This window comes from Lepidochelys olivacea, assembly GCF_965140295.1.
Source record: "Lepidochelys olivacea isolate rLepOli2 genome assembly, chromosome: 1".
In the NCBI taxonomy this organism is placed as follows: domain Eukaryota; kingdom Metazoa; phylum Chordata; order Testudines; family Cheloniidae; genus Lepidochelys; species Lepidochelys olivacea.
This window is the reverse complement of record NC_140411.1, coordinates 23,426,585-23,447,506: the sequence shown is the minus strand read 5'-3', so window position 1 is coordinate 23,447,506 and position 20,922 is coordinate 23,426,585. Positions and strand designations below refer to the sequence as shown.

Here is a 20,922-nt window from a genome sequence, read left to right as displayed (position 1 = left end):
TTCTTACCAGCTTAGGTTAAAAACTTCTTCAAGGTACAAATTTTGCCTTGTCCTTGAACCCTATGCTGCCACCACCAAGTGTGTTAAACAAAGAACAGGGAAAGAGCCCACTTGGAGATGTCTTCCCCCCAAAATATCTCCCCAAGTCCTACACCCCCTTTCCTGGGGAAGGCTTGATAAAAATCCTCACCAATTTGCATAGGTGAACACAGACGCAAACTTTGGATCTTAAGAACAATGAAAAAGCAATCAGGTTCTTAAAAGAAGAATTTTAATTAAAGAAAAAGTAAAAGAATCACCTCTGTAAAATCAGGATGATAAATACCTTACAGGGTAATCAGATTCAAAACATAGAGAATCCCTGTAGGCAAAACCTTAAGTTACAAAAAGACACAAAACACAGGAATATATATTCCATTCAGTACAACCTATTTTACCAGCCATTTAACAAAAGGAAATCTAATGCATTTCTAGCTAGATTATTTACTAACTTAACAGAAGTCCTGAAGAGCATTCCTGATCTGTTCCCGGCAAAAGCATCACACAGACAGACAGAGCCTTTGTTCCCCCTGCCTCCAGCTTTGAAAGTAACTTGTCTCCTCATTGGTCATTTTGGTCAGATGCCAGCGAGGTTATCTTAGCTTCTTAACCCTTTACAGGTGAAAGGGTTTTGCCTCTGGCCAGGAGGGATTTTATAGCACTGTGGCCAGAAAGGTGGTTACCCTTCCCTTTATATTTATGACAGGGCCTATCTACCATGAATAGTTAACGATCAATTAATTGCCAAAATCATGTCATCCCATCATACCATCTCCTCCATAATTTTATTGAGTTTAATCTTGACCCAGTCTGGGTCATTACACATATTGTAATCTATTTCCTCATGTTAAGTATCCTCACACCTTCTTGTCAACTGTCTAAATGGGCCATCTTGATTATCACAAGAAAAGTTTTTTTCTCCTGCTGATAATAGCTCATCTTAATTAATTAGCCTCTTACAGTTTGTATGGCAACTTCCACCTTCTCTGTATCTCTCTATATATATTCTTACTATATGTTCCATTCTATGCATCCAATGAAGTGGGCTGTAGCCCATGAAAGCTTATGGTCTAATAAATTTGCTAGTCTCTAAGGTGCCACAAGTACTCTTGTTCTTTTTGCAGATACAGACTAACATGGCTGCTACTCTGAAACTTTTCATTTTTAGACGGTAAACACTATACATTTTTAAAGTGATTTATTTTGAAAACTTTTCAGATTAGTTCTACAGCTATATTAGAAATTGAATGAAGGTTGGTTATTTCATTTATCATAGGTAATTGAAGCAGATATTTATGAAGTCATTGGGAGGTGAACTATCTCCAATTCAACAGGTTAATCATTAATAATATGCTGTATTAGGAGGAGAACATCACCAGACAGACATTTAAATTGTTTTATTTAACTAAAACAACAATGTTACGTATTCTGGATTTTTTTCTTCAACAGCAAACATATAATATTTTAACAAAACAAGCATATTAATTTTTGAAGTTAGTTAAACATTCAAGATTTTTAAAATCAGGTTTGTTTTTGTTAAAATTGTTTTGAACTAAAATAGTTAAATGAAATATTTAAAAAACAAAAACAAAAATTAAATCGACTATGTCAGCCAGGTCAACATGAGAAACTTAAAATACTGCCTTTTGCAGCTACTCAGTTGTCTTCACCTTCGTTTTCCTGTTTGTTCATAATCTGGAAAAGAAAAACAAGCTTTCCTGCTTTCAGAGTGGTAGCTGTGTTAGTCTGTATCAGCAAAAACAACGAGGAGTCCTTGTGGTACCTTTAGAGATTAACAAATTAATTTGGACATAAGCTTTCATGGGCTAAAACCCAGACAGGACAGTCTCTACACAAAAGAATAAATGGACACAAATCAGACATCAAGAATTGTAACATTCAAAAACCAGTAGGAGAACTCTTCAATCTCCGTGGACACTCAACAACAGACTTAAAAGTGGCAATTCTTCAACAAAAAAACTTCAAAAACAGACTCCAACAAGAAACTGCAGAACTGGAATTAATTTGCAAACTGGACACCATCAAATTAGGCCTGAATAAAGACTGGGAGTGGATGGGTCACTACAAGAAGTAATTTTTCCTCTGCTGATACTCACACCTTCTTGTCAGCTGTTGGAAATGGGCCACCTTGATTGCATTGGCCTCATTAGCACTACAAAAGTAATTTTCCCTCCTTTGGTATTCACCCCTTTTTGTCAACTGTTCAGAATAGGCCACATTCACCTTAATTGAATTGGCTCATTAGCACTGACACCCCCCGCCACTTGCTAAGTCAACTCCCATCTTTTCATGTGCTATAATATATATTCTGCTTACTATATTTTTCACTCCATGCATCTGATGAAGTGGGTTTTAGCCCATGAAAGCTTATGCCCGAACAGATTTGTTAGTCTCTGAGGAGCCACAAGCTTTCCTGCTTTTTCAGGTCCCAAACAATTTCTCAATTTGGAATGAATTAGTCCAAAGGAAGAAAATATTCTTTACACACCAGCAGAAGAAACTACTGCTGTTAAAAGTGAGATTATCACTTCAACTCTCTCTGAATCCAAGTGCTTAAGTGACTTCCACCAGTTCACTGGTGTGACTTTCTTTAAAACATCATCAGCAACCATATATTCCTTGAATGGTTCTTATTCCTAAACTGGGTCTCTTTCATGGCCTGCTGCCATTATAGGTTTTCCCTTCTAGTGAGAGAATGGTGTGGTAGATCTCAAATCAATGAAGGCTACACTCAGAAAGACCTCAAGACTTCAGGAATATGCTGCTCAAACAGTTTCACTTTTGTTTCTACTGCCTGTCCCTCCCTTCTCACATTTATCTCCAGACTTCTTCTCCTTGTCCAGATCTATTCCATCCCCAACAATCTTCTATTCACTGAACTTTTTGAAACTTTGCACTTTTAGAGAGAGGTAAGGGATTGACCCTGTGTACACAAATTTGCAGAGAGACAATAGGGTTAAGGTCTGTTATTTCTCACCTCTCTATATTATTTATTTATTTAAAAACATTTTTGCTGTTGACTAGTATGTTATCTCTGGGGACACAAATCCACAGTTTGAGGACTGCAAAACTAAGCATCTCTGATGGTATCTTCTAGCCTGAGCACTGAGTCCCATTGGGTAGATAGAAAGATTAACCTAAATAATCTATACAGAAGCCCCTGGAACCCCATAAAATTGGGTCCCTAATCCATGAACTATTGGAACTCATTTAGAAAACCTTTCTTAAACGTTACATGAATATATTGTCTCATACTATAGAATTAGAATTTATAATCCCTATTCCGTGATGAAATATCTTTGAACTATACTGTATCTTTATCTTTCGATAGGTTTTTTCCTCAAAAAGGATTTTATCAAAAAAATCCAATTTTTTTTATGTTTTTTAAAAAAATCATTGATTTTTATCCACCCTGGCCACATCACAATGTAAGGAACCGCCTGTAAGCACTAATCTGTCCAGTGGGGTGTTGGGAAGGCTAAATGTAGTTCATGGGTGACAAAAGCAATGTCCAAAGTACAGCTAGGGGGTTGTATGTATTCCAGAAATGTGCTGGTGGGGAAAGGGGATGGCTGTGTAGTTCTTTGAGGGTCCACATAATTGTGTGTGTTTTACAGGTAGTCCATGGGTAGATGCATTCACAGCAGGCTGCATCAGAAGCCATAGGGAGGCAGTAATCCATGTGGATACTAACACAGCATCCTTTTGATTTCCCCATGAATTTTGACCCAATTCTGAGTGCTGATAGCTGCAAATCTTTGGTAGTAGGAACTTCAGATACGTAGGCAAATTTTTGGGAAAGAGCTCTTTTTCCTGGTTCACCTCTGTAGGTCACTAGCCCACTTCACTCGTATATGTGGTGCGCAGTCATCATGAGTTTGAAAACCTCTGTGGCATACATGACTGGCTTGCTACCAGCAGCTCGGAATAAGTCCCTTTGCCGTTCAGGAACCTCCAGTTTTATGTCCTCCAGAATATGGAATTCCTGAAAGGATAGAGAAGGCTTAGATAGTAAGCCATGCCCCCTCTCGCCCAAATATCAAAAGTGGTGTGCAATTTTTGAAGAAGAAGCAATTGTAAATTTTAATTTACCATTGTTTGTGCACTGGGATATTTCAATTGGATTAAACACAGTTGTGTTCATGGAGCTTTTGGGAACTGAAGTGTTCCCTTCACAATGTGCTGAATCTCAGTTTTATAATGTATCATTTTTTGGCCTTGGGGTTCCACAAGGCATTCTTCTTTGTGGATGCACTGAACCTGTTCTGAAGTACTAAGACAATAATGCACTGTTTGATGACTGCTTTTAGGACTTTCAACCTCTGCTGGTCCTTCCCCCTCAGCAGCGTGGCCACACTCCAGCAGGTCCTAGGAATTCAGAACTGTCATGGGCCGGTCCAAGTGGAATCGTTTCCATGATGAATTTAGGTTGGACATTCTGAACAGGGCCAACAAACAGGTGCAATACCAGAGGGAGAAGGATTCATGGTGAGTGGAAAGGCACAGGCAGGCTGCAGAGAGAGAGAGAGGACAAAATGGCAGGGCGTGAGAGGAGGCTTGCAGCACAGTTTCTGAAGCAGGAACATCGGCTGGGGAAGGAAGATAGAGCACGGCAGAAAGACCTGTTCAAGAGGCTGCTTTTGATTATGGCTGCAAGAGTACAGGCTCCTGTTGCATCTGTGCTATATCCAGAGTCCCATGCACAGTACCATGTGCAGCCCAGGAACACTTTGAACAATTCCATGGTTGGCTGGCCCATGCAACCAGGACGTAGCAGCATCTGGACAGGGCAAATGTATCCCCTCCATGCTTCAGCCCTGTCTGCAGGCTTCAATCCTCTGCAGACCTCCAGCCATGGGCAGTGGTGCCAAGTGTACACTAAAAGTGCAAGAAAGGGAAAGGAGAATGGGGGACCAAGGGACACACAACATTAGGGGATGTATTTGTTGACACTAGTTTTGCTGTTTGCACTGTTCAGTGTTTGGTTTATGCACTTTGTTTTATTAATGGTTTTGATACTGGTTTATTACTGGTGTTTTGGTGTGCTAATGGCAGCTGGACTGCCTGGCAATGGTTTAGTACTGTGTTTTTTGTAAAACATCTATGGTCACAAATAAAGGCTTTTATTTTATTAAGAAAGTTTATTTAAGAAATTAAGAAAGCATCACATCATATAATGTGTATTTCATATAATAAAGATAAACACATGATCATGGACTATTGGGAAGTTGTATCTAAAGTTAAACACAATTTCTCAATACATTTATTTACATAAATGCGTACGGTAACCACATAGTTTTTGCCACATGCCTGCTCCCCATTTCATAAGCAGTCATCTCATCTATAAATAAATGTATGACAATCAACCTATTTCATTGTATGATGTGACTATGTCATTTACTGTAAACATTGTACAAAAACATTCATAAGAGTACTATTCTCCCTCTTTCGTTCACCTATGCAAGCACATAATGTGGGAGCACAGAGCATACCTGATTTCTGTTGCTCGGGTGCATCCTGCTCCAGCTGTAATAGGTGCATTTTCTGGTTGAGTGTGCAGATCCAGCAATCCATTACTGTCATAAGTCCATTAAGGGCAAATGGATCACCTTTGCCTTCACAAAGATTGTTAAGAGTGCAGTAAGTCACAATAATGTGGACAGCATTGATGACACTGGAAGCCAATGGGTCTGTAGACAGCCCAGCAAAATTTTAGTCTGTCAAATGCACATTCAACCACCATTCTGTACCTGCTGAATGTGTGATTAAACCTTCTTTTGCCAGGCCCTCTCATATCATGCTGTGGTTTCATAAGCCAGGGCAAAATGGGATATATGGGGTCCCACCCCCAAATAGCAGGGGGGACAGTAACTATATTTATGAACAATGTTGTATGATGGAAATAGTGTTCCTGTCTATGAATGTAGATTCCTGATTGGCAGAAAACCCTGAAATCGTGAACTTTTCCTGTGCAGCCCACGTTGACATCCATAAATTGGCCTCTGTGATCCACAAGGGCCTTCATAACAATGGAGTAGTACCCTTTGAAGTTTATGTTCTCATGCTCCTTGAGGAGGGCAAATTATGGGCACATGAGTCCCATCAATGGCTCCAGCACAGTTGGAAATCCCATTCTCTCAAAACCAGGAATTAGTTCAGGACTATTGCTTATGCCCACCATCACATGCTTGATTGCCTCAGAAACCTCCACCACCACAACTGGCTTTCCAATACCAAACAGGTTAGCAACAGACTGGTAGCAGCCTGGGGTAGCCAGCTTCTAGACGGTTATAGCAACCCACTTCTGAATTGGTATGACCATCTTCATGCACGTATCTTGATGCTGGAGGATTGGGGAAGCTGCTTACAAAGCTCCAGAAATGTAGCTTTCTTCATGCAAAAGTTCTGGACCCACTGTTGCTCATCCCGGTTTTGTATGATATGTTCCCGCCCATCTGTGCTTGCGACCTTTCACCAGAAACACTGATCTATTTAGGGGGCATCAGCAGCTATACTGAGGGTCATGAGCAGCATCAGCCAGTTCAAGTCTTCCACGTCTATATCTTCCTCCTCTTCCATCAGGTGCCTTCAGTAGCTCAGAGAAGGCTACCAGTGTGTCCACCAGCTTTTCATGGATCCTCTGCACATTTCCTGAAACAAGAGTGAAAGCCCAAGCAAGAGAAGCTCTTGGAATGGTGACTCCTCCATCTTGCTGGCCCTGGTTGCCAGGAGCACGCAGACTCAAAATGTGGTTTGGTCGGCTGTCATGTGTGGGATAGACAGTCAAGTTTATCCTATACTGCACCACAAACCAAGGTTCTCAAGTGGCTACAGCTGGGGACTGTGCTAGGAAGACTGATATGGTGGTTTGACTTGGGTCTGCATCCTGTAAGTGTGGATGCTGGAGCCTGGGTTTGGGACCTGGGTCCAGAAATAATAAACCTAGGGTCACCAATAAGTGTGGACGCTGAAGCCCTGGGCTTACAAACCCGTGTTCAGCAGACTCGAATCCTACTAGCCCTCGGCTAACATTGCAGTGAAGACATACCCTGAGTAGAGTCTTTCTGGGTAAGTCTACACAGCAAAAAAAGTCCCATGGCAGTGAGTCTCAGAGCCCAGGTCAACTGAGTCAGTCTCGTGGGGCTCATGCTGCAGGGCTAAAAGTAGCAGTGTAGATGTTTGGGCTTTGGGCTTTGAACCTCAGCAAGGATGGAGGGCCTCATAGGCTGCCCGGTCTCCAGCCTGAACCCAAACATCTACACTGTTATTTTTAGCCCCCTCAGTGCCGGTCCCACAAGGCTTACTCAGTTGACCTAGGCTCTGAGACTCACTGCTACGGGTTTTTTTTTTTTTTTTTGAGGTGTACACTTACCCTCTGAGACTGAGTTTGAATTAACTGCATCTTGCTCCTAGGGTTACCAATCCTTCAGGATTGTACTGGAGTCTCCGGGAATTAATGATTCATCTTTTAATTAAAGATTGTCATGTGATGAAACCTCCAGGAATACATCCAACCAAAATTGGCAACCTTACTTGCTCCTGTAGTATGAATTAATCTCTCAAAAAATCAAAAAAGTTTTTTTTATTTTGCCTCTATATACACATGAAATGGCTGTACTATGTTGGTTAGGGGGTGTGACTTTTTTTAACAGAAATAATTATGCTGGTGAAAGCCCTAATGTTGAAGCAGTTATATTGGTATTAAAGTGCCTACATTCCTTTCTGTAAAGGAATAAACTCTCATGGTATAAAGTACTTTTATGACAATGTAATTGACTCCACACTGTGGGGGAGGGGAGAGAGGGTTGTACTGCTTGAAGTACCCCAGTATAACTCAAGTGATACAAGGTTTGTTTATACACAAGTCTGTAGAGGGGAAGCAAAGTCCAATCCTGCTATCCTGTAAATACTGTAGGATCAGGCCCAAGGTGACAAATCAACAAAACTGTATCACTTCAAAGTATGTTTATGGGGCCTAACCTACTATTGCGCTGTATATTGTGTAATTTTTTACAGCAGTGTAAAATGAGTGTAAAACAGTTTAACTCTGATTATGTCCACTTCATACACAATCTGTATTGGTGTAAATATCTGCACAAGGTATGGGCATAGCGTGTATATGGAAAAATATGTACAATCACCTCTTTAGCCTCATGTGTACACAAACTGTGTGTTTAGTTGTACAATTTTTACCTGCCAAATTGAAGCTGAAATTTCCCCTATTTCTCCTTGCCAATACCAAACTTCAATGATTCTAGAATTTCCCTATAAAAATTTAGATCACAAGCACCTTTCAAAAAGAAAAAAAGAAAAGAGCATTTTCCTGTACTGTCTGTTTTAGTTGTTTGACGCCATCAATTCCTGCAAGGGAAGTGCAGATCTCTGATAGGTAGATCTAGACAGAGCTGATTTTAAATATATTGGGGTGAAATCCTGGCCTCACTGAAGTCATGATAAAACTCCCACTAGTCTCAACGGGGCTAGAATTTCACCCCTTATTTTTAAGTGTAAAATCTGTTGTAATTTTAAGATCTTAAGGTTTGTTCTTGTACAAAAACGGTTCAATGTATCTTTAAGGACAAACCCATGGGGACTGATTCTCCACAGAAAGAGGTAATTGTGCACTCAGCTACCTAGTGTTGCATGCTCTGTTACCCATTTGTGCACATAGATGTATGTATGCAACTAACTTTCTTTTAGTCTATAAATTTTATCTAAACTACAAAAATTTGCAGAGGATACCAAGTTGAGAGGGATTGCAAGTACATTGAAGGAGAGGATTAGAACATGCCCTGGATAAATTGGAGAATTGATCTGAAATCAACAAGTTGAAATTCAATAAAGACCAGTGGAAAGTGAATAAGGCAATGTGATGCAGTTCCAAATAAGCCTAAAGTAATTCTGGGTGTATGTGAGTCAGAGTTTGTAGAGTTAGACTCTGTTCAGTTTAATGTTTGGCTTGTATTTAGTGTTTTAGTTGAATATGTTAACTTAAAAAGTAGTTACCTTAACATACAAGCTGGGGAAAGGGAGGTGGGGGAGGGTGCCAAAGCTAGGAATTTGAAAGCCTCGGGAAGTTAGACAGTTCCAGTGTGGCATGGATATTGTCCAACATAGGCTTGTGTAGAGTTGGAGATGGATTTTTAGTTGGTCCATTTAATTCATGCAATGGATATTTAAGCCCAGAACCTGTTGGAATTTTAGGTTTATTTATTTAATAGGCTGTTTGGATTTGCTTGAATTTGTTTTCATTGTAAACTTGGAGTAAAATTGATTCATGGCAATCTCAGGAAGGAATGACGATTGCTGGGCTGTTTCATGATCATACATTTATATAGTAAAGTACTCATTTATTTTGGCTGCCAAAATGTAAACTGTCTAATGGTGGGAATATTCTCATTCTCACCCCACATACCCTATGAATCAGTTCTTTATGGAAACCACCACTCAGCCTTTCTTCTGATCTAGTGAATATATTGAAATTCACCTGCTGACATTGTGTTTAATCTGACAGCTTATTATGACAGGTATTGGGGTGCCTTTCTGAACAACCAAACTGCAGTCCAAACAGTCCTACACCATGCCAACATAACTTGAATGTCTTAGCTTTCATGCTGCTCAAACTTTCAAGGTGCTCAGCTCCCTCAGTGTCTGTATAATTGGGAGATGAGGGCATTTAGCACTTTGTAGGAAGTGCGCCATACAATGTAAAAGTCAGGCATATGTTATTTAATACTGTGACAGGGTCGGGCCAGAGGGCTATAGGAGAGTAATAGAAGGCAGATATATTAGCCCCAGGCTAAGTAGGTCCCTTTTCCATGGGTAAGGTAACAGGGAAGGTTCCAGAACAATCAGGAGCCTTCTGGAGACCATTAAGACAGGCTGATTAGAACACCTGCAGCCAATCAAGAAGCTGCTAGAATCAATTAAGGCAGGCTAATCAGGGCATCTGGGTTTTAAAAAGGAGCTCACTTCAGTTTGTGGTGTGCGTGTGAGGAGCTGGGAGCAAGAGGCACTAGGAGCTGAGAGTGATAACGTGGACTGTTGCAGGACTGAGGTGTATAAGCATTATCAGACACCAGGAGGAAGGTCCTATGGTGAGGATAAAGCAGGTGTTGGGAGGAGGCCATGGGGAAGTAGCTCAGGGAGTTGTAGCTGTCGCACAGCTGTTCCAAGAGGCAATCTAGACAGCTGCATTCCACAGGGTCCTGGGCTGGAACCTGGAGTAGAGGGCGGGCCCGGGTTCCCCCCAAATCCTCCCAACTCCTGGTCAGACACAGGAGGAGTCAAGCTGGACTGTGAGTTCAGAAAAACGGCCAAGCTGAGGGCTGCCGTGAAGCTCCAAGGCGAGCAAATCCGCCAATAAGCGCAAGACCCACCAAGGTAGAGCAGGAACTTTGTCACAGTACTTAATTATGGAAGCACCCAGAGATGCTGAACAAGATTGGGGCTCCATTGTGTTATACAAACACATATGAAGATACAGTCCGTGCCGCAAAGAATTTATAACCGACAAAATTAGACATTAGAGCGAAAATTGTCTCTTGGATCACCAAGTTCATTTTCAGCATCATTACAAATTTCCACATTTGTCATCCTTGTCTTTTCAGAAATACATGGTGTTTGTTGGTGATGGTTTCATGGCCGTTGTTGGCATGTTATAATAGTATCACACATGACATAATTCCAGATGATAACACAGCACTCCACAGACTGATGTACAAACTAAAATAGACATAGGAGTCACTTCATCCACCACTGAATTGCTGCCACTTCTGGGGGAAATGGCAGCAAGTTGTTTAACAGTGCACTGCAACTCTATGCCCCAGTTTAGGTCTGGAAGTTAAAATATTCTATCAAAGCTGGGCAGGGAAATTAGGCAGGCACGTCATTATCTGAGCTGTAATTTGAGCAGATTTAGGGGGTAAATAGCCTGGCTCATATGGAAAGTACTCTGAATAACTTAAAGTAGTCAGAAGCTCAGTTTTTTCATAGAAGCAAAAGACAGCACAACCAGCAGCAGAGTTACGCCAAACTTTGGAATGGACAGAGCAGCAATGACACTTGTACTGACTTAGCACTGATTTTAGAAGCTGTATTCAACCTCTAGACTGCTTCTCACACACATCTGTCCCCAACTGCTTTGCAAACCATGTAGTTATAACTGTACTCCAAACACATTGTAATCCCTTTGCAAAAATATGTGCTTTGTTTGTCACAACACCAAGCCCAGCCAGGTTTCAAACCTTCTTGGTGTTGTCTGGATTGATTAAAAGTGATCTGTTTTAATCAATTATATTTGAAAGGAACTCTTGCTTTCATTAAGCCCAAACCTTCAGACATTGTGAGCATCATAGCTTTATTAGTTGTGCTACAGAAGAATCATATTGCAATAACCTGGGATAATATATAATTACAGAATGAGTGTGTGCAAACTTTGCAGGGCTAGCTGCACAGTTCCCAGAGGAGTGGTACAAACATCTCAGGAATCTTGACACTAGGGGCTTGATTCTCCACTACCTTGCATTTTGTATAGCCATTTACATCTGTGCAGAGTGACTATAAAATGTTGCCATTCTGATCTGGTGACATTTTATACTCACTTCACACTGACTTTGTGTAAATGACTCCACAAGCTGCAGAGCAGTGGAGAATCAGACCCCTTGTTCCTTTAAACTCCCACAGAAAGGCTGGATTCCTATTACTGAGTCAACATATGAGTTCCATTCTGTCATGAAGCACACTTTTTTGCTGGAAAGATGGATGGCAACTTAATGGAGAGAGGGAGTAAATTTCAAATTCTTGGAGCCCTGCCTTCCTTTATGTCCATACTCAGAAGGGAGGGAATCAAGCCTTGTACTTTCAACAATTAAAACACCAAACACTTTCAGCTCTTCTCCAAATATATGTCAGGGCCAGATTTCTTTTTAGCTGCCAATAGTGATTATTGTTTATAATTTTGTATTTTCTGCATAAGTTGTGGTCATGCTCCAATTGAAGGCAGCGACAGCAGGATCAGGTTCATAATTTAAGATTCTGAACACATATGTTTTCAGCCTTGAGATATTCCTAGATTGTTAGAGGTTAAACATTGTTCCATATATCATTGGAAAGGTCGTTTTTGTTTGCATGTCAGATCTCAGATATGCAATAAAGTTTCATGGCACTGATGTCATTTTAATTTGTCTATTTTATCTCCAGTAGTGCAATATAACATAACACTGTGAATCATAGAATCATAGAATCATAGAATATCAGGGTTGGAAGGGACCCCAGAAGGTCATCTAGTCCAACCCCCTGCTCAAAGCAGGACCAATTCCCAGTTAAATCATCCCAGCCAGGGCTTTGTCAAGCCTGACCTTAAAAACCTCTAAGGAAGGAGATTCTACCACCTCCCTAGGTAACGCATTCCAGTGTTTCACCACCCTCTTAGTGAAAAAGTTTTTCCTAATATCCAATCTAAACCTCCCCCACTGCAACTTGAATCGAGTACAAGGCAATCTACAGCCTACATTCTATAGCTTTAGATAGCATTTTTAATGAATGCAGTTTTGCTCTAATTTTGTGAATAGATGACCAAGGGAAATGTCAGTTAATACACTTGAATTTCTATATCTTTTAAGTCAATAAAACAGACTTGTTTAATGATTTATTTTTAGATACCGATCGAGCTTTAGCGCTTCTAGAAGAATATTGTAAAAAGCTAAAGAAACCGGAAGAAGAACAACTGAAAAAAGCCATTAAAAAAGTGATGGGCATCTTTAAGAGCAGCTTATTTCAGGCACTAATAGGTAGGTACCTATGCACAATGCTTTATTTGCTACGGTTAGACTTATGCTTTTGGATGCTGAAGACTTATGGTTGTGTTCATTCTCAGCATCTTGGTTGACCAGCACCTGGTTATCTTGTACAAAATGAGCTGACAAAGAGATGACAAGCTGGAACTATTCTTTTAGAGTCTGGGTGGCAAAAATTGCCTAAATATTTTAAACAAACACTTGCTCAGTTATTGGGAAGGGAAATAAGCAGAAAATTCTTTAAATGTTGGAATATAGGTTAGTCATTGCTAAACTGAGTATATTTTCTTTTCTCAGTTTGACTGGAGACTGGGCAAGAGTAGGATAAATTATATTTTTCCATACAAATTTAAAGAGTGAAATCCTGGCCCACTGAAGTGCATAGAAAATTCCCATATACTTCAGTGGGGCCAGATTGTCATCCAAAATCTCTTTGTGACCTTCATGTTTATTTTTAGCAGAAAAAAGGTGGATAAGCAAAGTAATTCAGGAATAATTCAAGAAAAATGCTCGGTGAAACAGTATTCTTCGTCTGCCTCAATGCCAGGTACTTTTGGGCACCATCTGGAGAATGGTTCTGTTTAAAAGCATCTTTTTCGTTAATGTGAATCAAATAAGTCTGATATTGCACAGTTATAATAGGCTTGATAAGGCATCAGTATTTCACAGGTCAATGGACTTCAAGATTCCTCACACATTTGTAAGTAAAAATAGTTACTGATTTAAGTATATGATATGATGGTGTTATTGTGAAGTGATTGAGAATCTAATAGCTTTATGCCTTTACAAGGAGCTACAGTATAGATCTCAAAGTCCTGGCCAGGACTGTGCAGTCATAGAAAGAATTGCTGATTACACTATAGGTCCAAAGTGGAAATGTTGTCTGTGGAGCCAGACTTCCCCAAAGGTTGGGTATATTGGATCCAGAGTGCACGTTTGGCCCAGTATATATCTAGATCCACATTTTCCTATAGACTGGAGGTTTGATTCAGAGCCAACTCTAAGCCATAGCAATGTGTTGAGGGATGATTTATGATTAATCACGGGAAAAGCCGAAACACTCCACATTGATACTCTGCTCTTACAGTTATCAGTGAGGAGGAATGAGGTTCACACACTGTGTCAGTAATTTTGTTGCATTTATGAGGAAGTACAGCACAGTCTGTTTTGCCAATCTATAAACTATTTTACAAATGGAAATAATTAATGGAAAAGCTATTCTACTTTTCAATATTATAGTGTCTCCCCCAAGTCCTTAGAGTGTTTGGTCTTTCTTTATAACATTCTTGTCCTTTTTAATAGATATGTATTTGTTATTAAAATATAAATAAACCTCACAGAATGTATATCAAATGCATTGAAAAATGATCAATATATATGAACTAAAGAACAAAGATGGTTGCGGAAATTTCCTCTTGCTTTTGTATGGTAATGACTAAGAATACGGAAATGTGCATAGCATTAATATACACATTGCTGAAACAATAGTATTTATCCACTAATGAATACTTGAAATTGCTATTTTTGGAACTCCTGTTTCTGCAGTACTTCAAAATAATCCTTTAAAGCCTACTAACTGTGTGTATGTTTTGTGGGGTGGCTATACTTTAACTTTTTGAAGGTGTTCTCGATATCAGACTAAAAAACATACCATTTTGAACAAATGATTAAGTTACATTGCTTTACGTATAAGTACAAGTAAAGTACTGTATAAAAAAAATAATTTGGCAACTAAGGCAATAGATTGAATAGAGCAATATTTCATAAGTAAAAGCTGGTGTTTTAATTTTTATTACTTTTAAATCACTTTCCCTACCACCCCAATACGCTTTTTAATAAAGAGACTTTGGAATGATCATTCATGTTCAGACTCTCTCATCACAGAATTTGTTTTGTTCTTTGATTGGCCTAGTTTCTTGATTGATAAAAATGTGATCTCCCATCAATATTTTAAGTCTGTGAGATGATACTATTATATAATCAATAATGAGGTTTTTTCATAATCGATATTTCAGATAAAATCACTTCAATGACATCTGTTTTAGCCTCCTTTAGTAGTCTGCCCCATTTATCCATGCATTAGATGGCATACAAAGAAACATCCAATGCAGTGCTCCCATTCTCTAGTTCTCTTCTTTTGATAGCTCTGTGTTACTGGCTTCACAGCTTCCTCATAAATATGAAATAATTTTGTTATTGGCTTACATTTTCAAAAGTGACTAATGATCTGGCATGGCTCAATTTTTGGGGGCCCAACTTGAGACATCTTACAGGGGGCTGATTTTCAGAGTGGGTGCTTAGCACTTTCCAAAAGTCAGACTCCTTTAAGGTGCTTCAAGTTGAGCATTTACAAACTGAGGCACCTACTCACTTTTGAAAAATTAGGTTGTAGTAAATAAAGCACAATAGGGTTTTCTTACCGAACCATTAACTGGAACACTTTTGGATGCAAACATTCACACATTGAGTCGTACTAGTAGTAATTACTGGATGGGCCCAATTCAGCTTTATGTAAGCCCTACAACTAGGGTAGCCAGATATCCAGATTTTATAGGGACAGTCCCGATATTCAGGCTCTGTTTTATATAAGTGTCTATTACCCCCTCACCCTGCCCCATCCCAATTTTTCACACTTGCTGTCTGGTTGCCCTACCTACAACTTCAGTGGAGTTCTGCTCACTTAAGGCCCTCTGAGTTTAATTTTGTAAGCTGTTCACATGTATGAAGTGATTGCATCGCATTTTGTTCTAGTTGCCTCCAAAATGCCTTCCAAACAACTAAAGCTTCCCTCAAATAACTGGTAACAAGAATAGATGAGAAAGGATCAAATATACTTAGAGCTAACTTTGGGCACCTAAGCTAGAGTGTCCATTTCATTCTTGAGTACCCAAGTTCCTATATGAGCCCTCAGATGTGTAGCTAGCTATGTGATTTACTGTGGGGATCCATGTTTAAAGTGTGCACTCAACATCTACAGAGCATTATTCATCTTCAGTGCATTTTAGAAACATTAACTAATTATTCCCAAATTGGAAAGGAACAGGAGGAAAAAAGTGGCTGTTCTGGAAAAAGTACCATGGTTTCTTTTTTCATAGAAATATTCTAAACAAACCAAAAGATGGCTGAATTGAGACCTGAAAATGCTACTCACATGTAAGTCAAAGATCCGTGAATGATTTATAAAAAGATTAATGCTGGATTGGCCATTTAAGTTTTAATTCTGGCCCCAAACCATCCCCCATTCTCTGCAGGCGGCTCATATCTTAGACTTCCTATTGATGTTGCTAAATTTAAGTAGCAGTTGCTAAGGGGCACATTCTCAAAGAGATGTGTGGCGCTGCAATCTCAAGAGTCCTGTTAGAGTCAAGTAGCCCAAATACAATGCTTTTAAAACTTCACTCTAAGATGCTAACAGAAAAAATAATAAATCTCTCAGAGAAGAGGAGGGGGGAAGTGGAGAGGAAGGAGGAGGAATACCATTTAGAAACCTACATTTCTTTAAGTTAGTTCTAAATTATTCTCTCAACAGAGACTATGTCCAGTAGTTCCTTTTCCAGCTTGGTACAGCAAGAGCAGTTTGGAATGTTTTTTTGCCTTTCCTGCAGTCCATGGAAGTTTCCACTGCAATAACGTTTGTGGAACCTTGGGGCCCTGTTTCATTGTGGCACACTGCTGTAATCTGGGTTTTTAATTTTAAGAAGAGAATCTGCAAGGAAAAGGGAATAATGATTAGACTGATCCTCATTTTAACTGTTTAGATCCAAATGTAATATGTACCTCTTTGATTGGGTCCTTCCCCCAGTGGCAGCATCTCCCTCAGACTGAATCATGGTGGGGCAAATTGCTGGGGAAAGCATGCTTGCAAGAGGAAAAAAGAAATGCCATGAGATAGGGAAGAGGTAGAGAAGGAAGGATAAAAATAATAATTACAAATATATAACCACCGGTAGATAGGGGAGACAGTGAAATGATAGCCCTTTGTAGTCATGCTGCATGCTCATTGTCATATGCATTCTGAGGTCAGAGGAAACAATAATATTGTGATAGGAAGTAGCACATGAAGAAATGATGGGGATCTAACTTACATAATTAGGGTGAGAAAAATACACAAACCCAATTATTGGTACGATTCTTATCAAAGGTCAGATCCTCAGCTGAAGTAAGTTGGGGTAGCTCCATTGACTTCAGTGAATTACATTGATTAACATCACCTGTCTGGTCCTAATTTATGCTAGTTCAGAATTTGTTCTGGTATTACTGTAAATGTGTAGATATGTGCGAGAGAAGTGGAATAAAGCCACTAATTAATAAGAACAAAGGAAAGATTTACAGTACCTCAGAAAGTCATGCTTCTTATCTATATTACAGTAGCACTCAAAATGGACTAGGCATTGTATAGACATGTAGGGAGAAGTGGTTCTAGCTCCAAAGAGTGTACAATCTAAAAAGATAAAACATGGACAGAGGGTAGGGGGAAAGGCATACAAGCAGAGTGGTTAGGGTGATGATGGATGTATATTGAGTGTGCCCCTCTGCTGCACCATTATTCATCTCAGACTTAATTCATCTACAGACCCAGATTATTTTAATTATTGTGTTCACAAGTTTTTATTTTATTTTATTTTTTTCAAACTCACTACAAAAACTCACTGGTTAAACCAAGCACCTGTCCATATCCTGCCTCAGCCTACCCTCCCTACACCTCCCTGCCAAGAACCTTTCTCCTCCTTCTGAGCAAGTACCCATGCTGTCAATAACTGAGGAATTCAAGTCACTACAGATGTCAGAGGAGTCCTTGGGGTAATGCCGACCACTTTGACCTTCCTGAATCTACTGTGCTGCCTGATGAGTCTCTGGGCTCTTGGGAGCTGGGCCTGCCCTTGTATGTGCATGTGTAGGTAGAATCCTGCCCCATGTGCTGACTGAAGTGGTGAGGTGCACTGGGCCCTAGTGCCCCTGAGTTCCACTGGAGGTGGGGGTGGGGGTGGGGCTTGTCTTCATGATCTCCTCCCCTGCTCCTGCCATGCACCTTCAGGCTAATACACCTGGGGACAGTTTCAATACTCAACCTAGAGCTCCACTGATTTAGCCCCTAGTTCATTTCCCCCCTCTATTTAGTAACTACCCTCCTCCTCCTCACACCTCTGTCACCCAACAGTCAAACACCTAACCCCACAAAACAACTCACAGAGAATAGAATGGCCAGCAGTTTTGGAGCTCCTGAAGTTGTAAAGGCACTATCCCTGGTGTTGCTAAGAAAATATTGGGGACTGGTGGGGCCACATGCCCCCAAAGTCCTGCCTCTTTAGGCACTGGAAGCCAAAGAGATGCTTTGCTATACTCTCCTCCTTGTCAGACATGAAACATATTCCTCATTTTCTATAGCCTTTATCTTCAACTGTAGATCTTCATCTTTAACTATAGATAGATTGTATCTGTAGAAGGACAAAAGCCAAATGTACTGAGCTTTTATAGAAGAGAGGTGCATATTTGGTATGTATTATGTTCATATACAGTACCTTATCTATGTCTGACAGTCTTTGTTATTTGTGGATGCAAGTCTTTCTGTGCAAAAATATTAAATCTAATCATCTGGTCATCTGAGAACTCTTCCTGAACATTTTCTTAAGTTTTATTCTTTATGTAGTCTTTATCAGTTTTCATGATGCAGTACATACAGTTTCCTACAATTTATTTCTAAAAATTTCTGCTATACATTTATCTGGACTTCATTTCATTAAGAAAAGTGCATGATTTTACAGCTTAGAAGGCTGTTCTGGTGAATGAGAATAGATTGAAGAGGTTTATGTGAGTGGTTGCTTTTTGTGTGGATTCATCTCTATAAAACATCATTTTGTTTCTACCAGGAATTAAAGTGCCACAAATAGCTATAATCATCTTATGGAGTATTAAGTAAAAACTAATCTCTGTCAGTTTTTCTAAAACGTGGATAAACCTGGCTTCTGGATGATGACACATTTCCCGGGGACTTTTATACTGTGCCTTATCTTTTTTGCTGATGCTTGGGTAACTTCCCCTGCATTTTAAATTATTCTTAGGAATATTGTAAGCTAAAATCTGCATTTTCTTTGTTTCTGTTACACCGTTTTCACATAATAGTATAGATGTTATAACACTGCCTGTTTTAAAAGCTGCTGTAAATGCGCTCCTAAGGGTTTTACAATTTGCTGGTTATCTGTGATGCAATGCACATCTATAGGCTTAGGGTGCTATGTCATTATTCTAAAAAGAGGGGGTTTGCTATTTAGACCCCTGACATTGTTCAGCTTACTTTATTAAACCCTGTTATAAACAATCCTTCTTTAAAGAACAACCATATCTGTCAAATCAAGATATAAAGGAGGTCAGATTCTTGTCCTGCTATTACATATTGTAATTTCCCACTCCATCACAAGTGTTTGTTTAATTTAAATGGCATGTGTAATGTGGTTCTCTAGTCAATGGAGAATTAATATGTGACCATCCAAGAATTTATGTACCTCTTGGCAGTCTTTCTATTTGTTGTGGAAGGTTTCTATTTGTTGTGGAGGGTTTATTCCCTCCTTCTGTAAGAAAGGAGAAGCACAGAAGGAGGGAATAAAACATAAGAACTGAGTGTTGTGACATGACTTCCATGACATTTTAATTAAGATTAAGTTAGGAGATTTTAAAACAGGAAAAACATTTATTTTTGAAACCATAATCAAATCTAAAAATCAGGGGTTTTACTCAGACTTTCAGGGTTTTTTTGGAGAGGAGTTGGGAGGTGAGATCTTCATATAAAGTCCAATCCTGAAAGATTTCTGACCAGAAGACCTTAAGAAAATTGTAACTTTGTGGAAATAGGGAGTCTTAAATATAGTTGGCACTGATGTGTATGTATGTGGAGAGGGATTCAAACAGGGCAGTCACATGTTCAAATGAGGAGCAAGGAGGAAGACTTTCACTGCACCTTTTTGTGTAGACTGCATGGGGGGCTGGATGTTAGGTCAGAGGGAAGCATGTCATATGTGCCAAGGCAGGATGTAATGGATGCCTGAAAAAGCAGGGAGGATGGAAAGAAAGAAAGGGATGAATCTCAGAGGTACTGAAGAAAGTATTGGCAGGATTTGAGTATGGCCTGGTTGTGTGAGAAGGAGGAACTGGAAATAACCAAACTGCAGGCCTGAGTGATGAGGAGAATGGTGTTGCTGTTGACAGAGATAGAAAAGGGAGGAAGTGGTGAGGATTTGAGAGGGAAGACGAGGAGCTTGATTAGCCAAGTTAAGTTTAAAGTAATGACACATCTTCTCAGAGAAGATGTCAGAAAGACAGGATGAGATTGGATGGAAGGAGACAGGTCAGGGTGGAGACGTGGATTTGTGAGGCATTGGTGTGCATGAATGAGATGGGGTGTGTGACACTACACCCCATATTTTTCATAGTAATATTATTATGATATGAGTATGGCATGATTATGATGTATTTCATGTAAGATAAGGCATGTGAGATATAATTGAAAATGTTATGATTTAGTGAATATGATTATCCTATTTGTATGCATGTATCATTTTTGTATCTGAAGTTAGAAATATGGACTTGTGTATCTGTATTTCATGTAGTTATTCTTGGTCAATGCCCACTAGACAAAAGGCTCTCTAAATGGGAAGGGCCCATTCAAGTTGGATGGCCCATCAGGGGAACATTTAGCTCACAATGAACCGTGGACGTTATAACCTAGGGCAAAAAGCTGTTGTATATTCTCTCTCCAGATTGAGGGAGGGGGCGAATTTTATGAGCTTACGCTGTACAGATCTGTGCGCAGTGCAAAATGGTATAATTTTGGGATTACGCTCCAGAGGGGACTGTGCTCTTGAGCAGCTGGACAGTTCCTTAGCTGTAGCCTCCTCATGCAGAGCTGATTACAGCAGCCTGTAAATACTGCAGCTGGGTGTGTCCCTACCTGTGTGTATGCTGGTAAAAAAGCAAGTTGGAGAGCTTGGCAACTCATCACAGCACCATAGTGTGAGAGGGAACCCAGGCTGGTGGGTCAAGGGGGGTTCAGTGGCACCCCAGTTGCAGGTGG

General features: G+C 39.9%; 1 protein-coding gene across 1 annotated transcript in view; it reads left to right on the top strand.

Moving 5' to 3' along the window:
- DLG2 (discs large MAGUK scaffold protein 2) overlaps positions 1–20,922 on the top strand; it is a gene marked incomplete at its 5' end in the record, with an annotated part of 1,505,837 nt that overhangs the window by 13,977 nt on the left and 1,470,938 nt on the right. Inside the window, one exon of the mRNA XM_084617703.1 lies at positions 12,720–12,851. Coding sequence (XP_084473829.1) covers positions 12,720–12,851 — 132 coding nt within the window. The remainder of the gene's footprint in view (positions 1–12,719; positions 12,852–20,922) is intronic.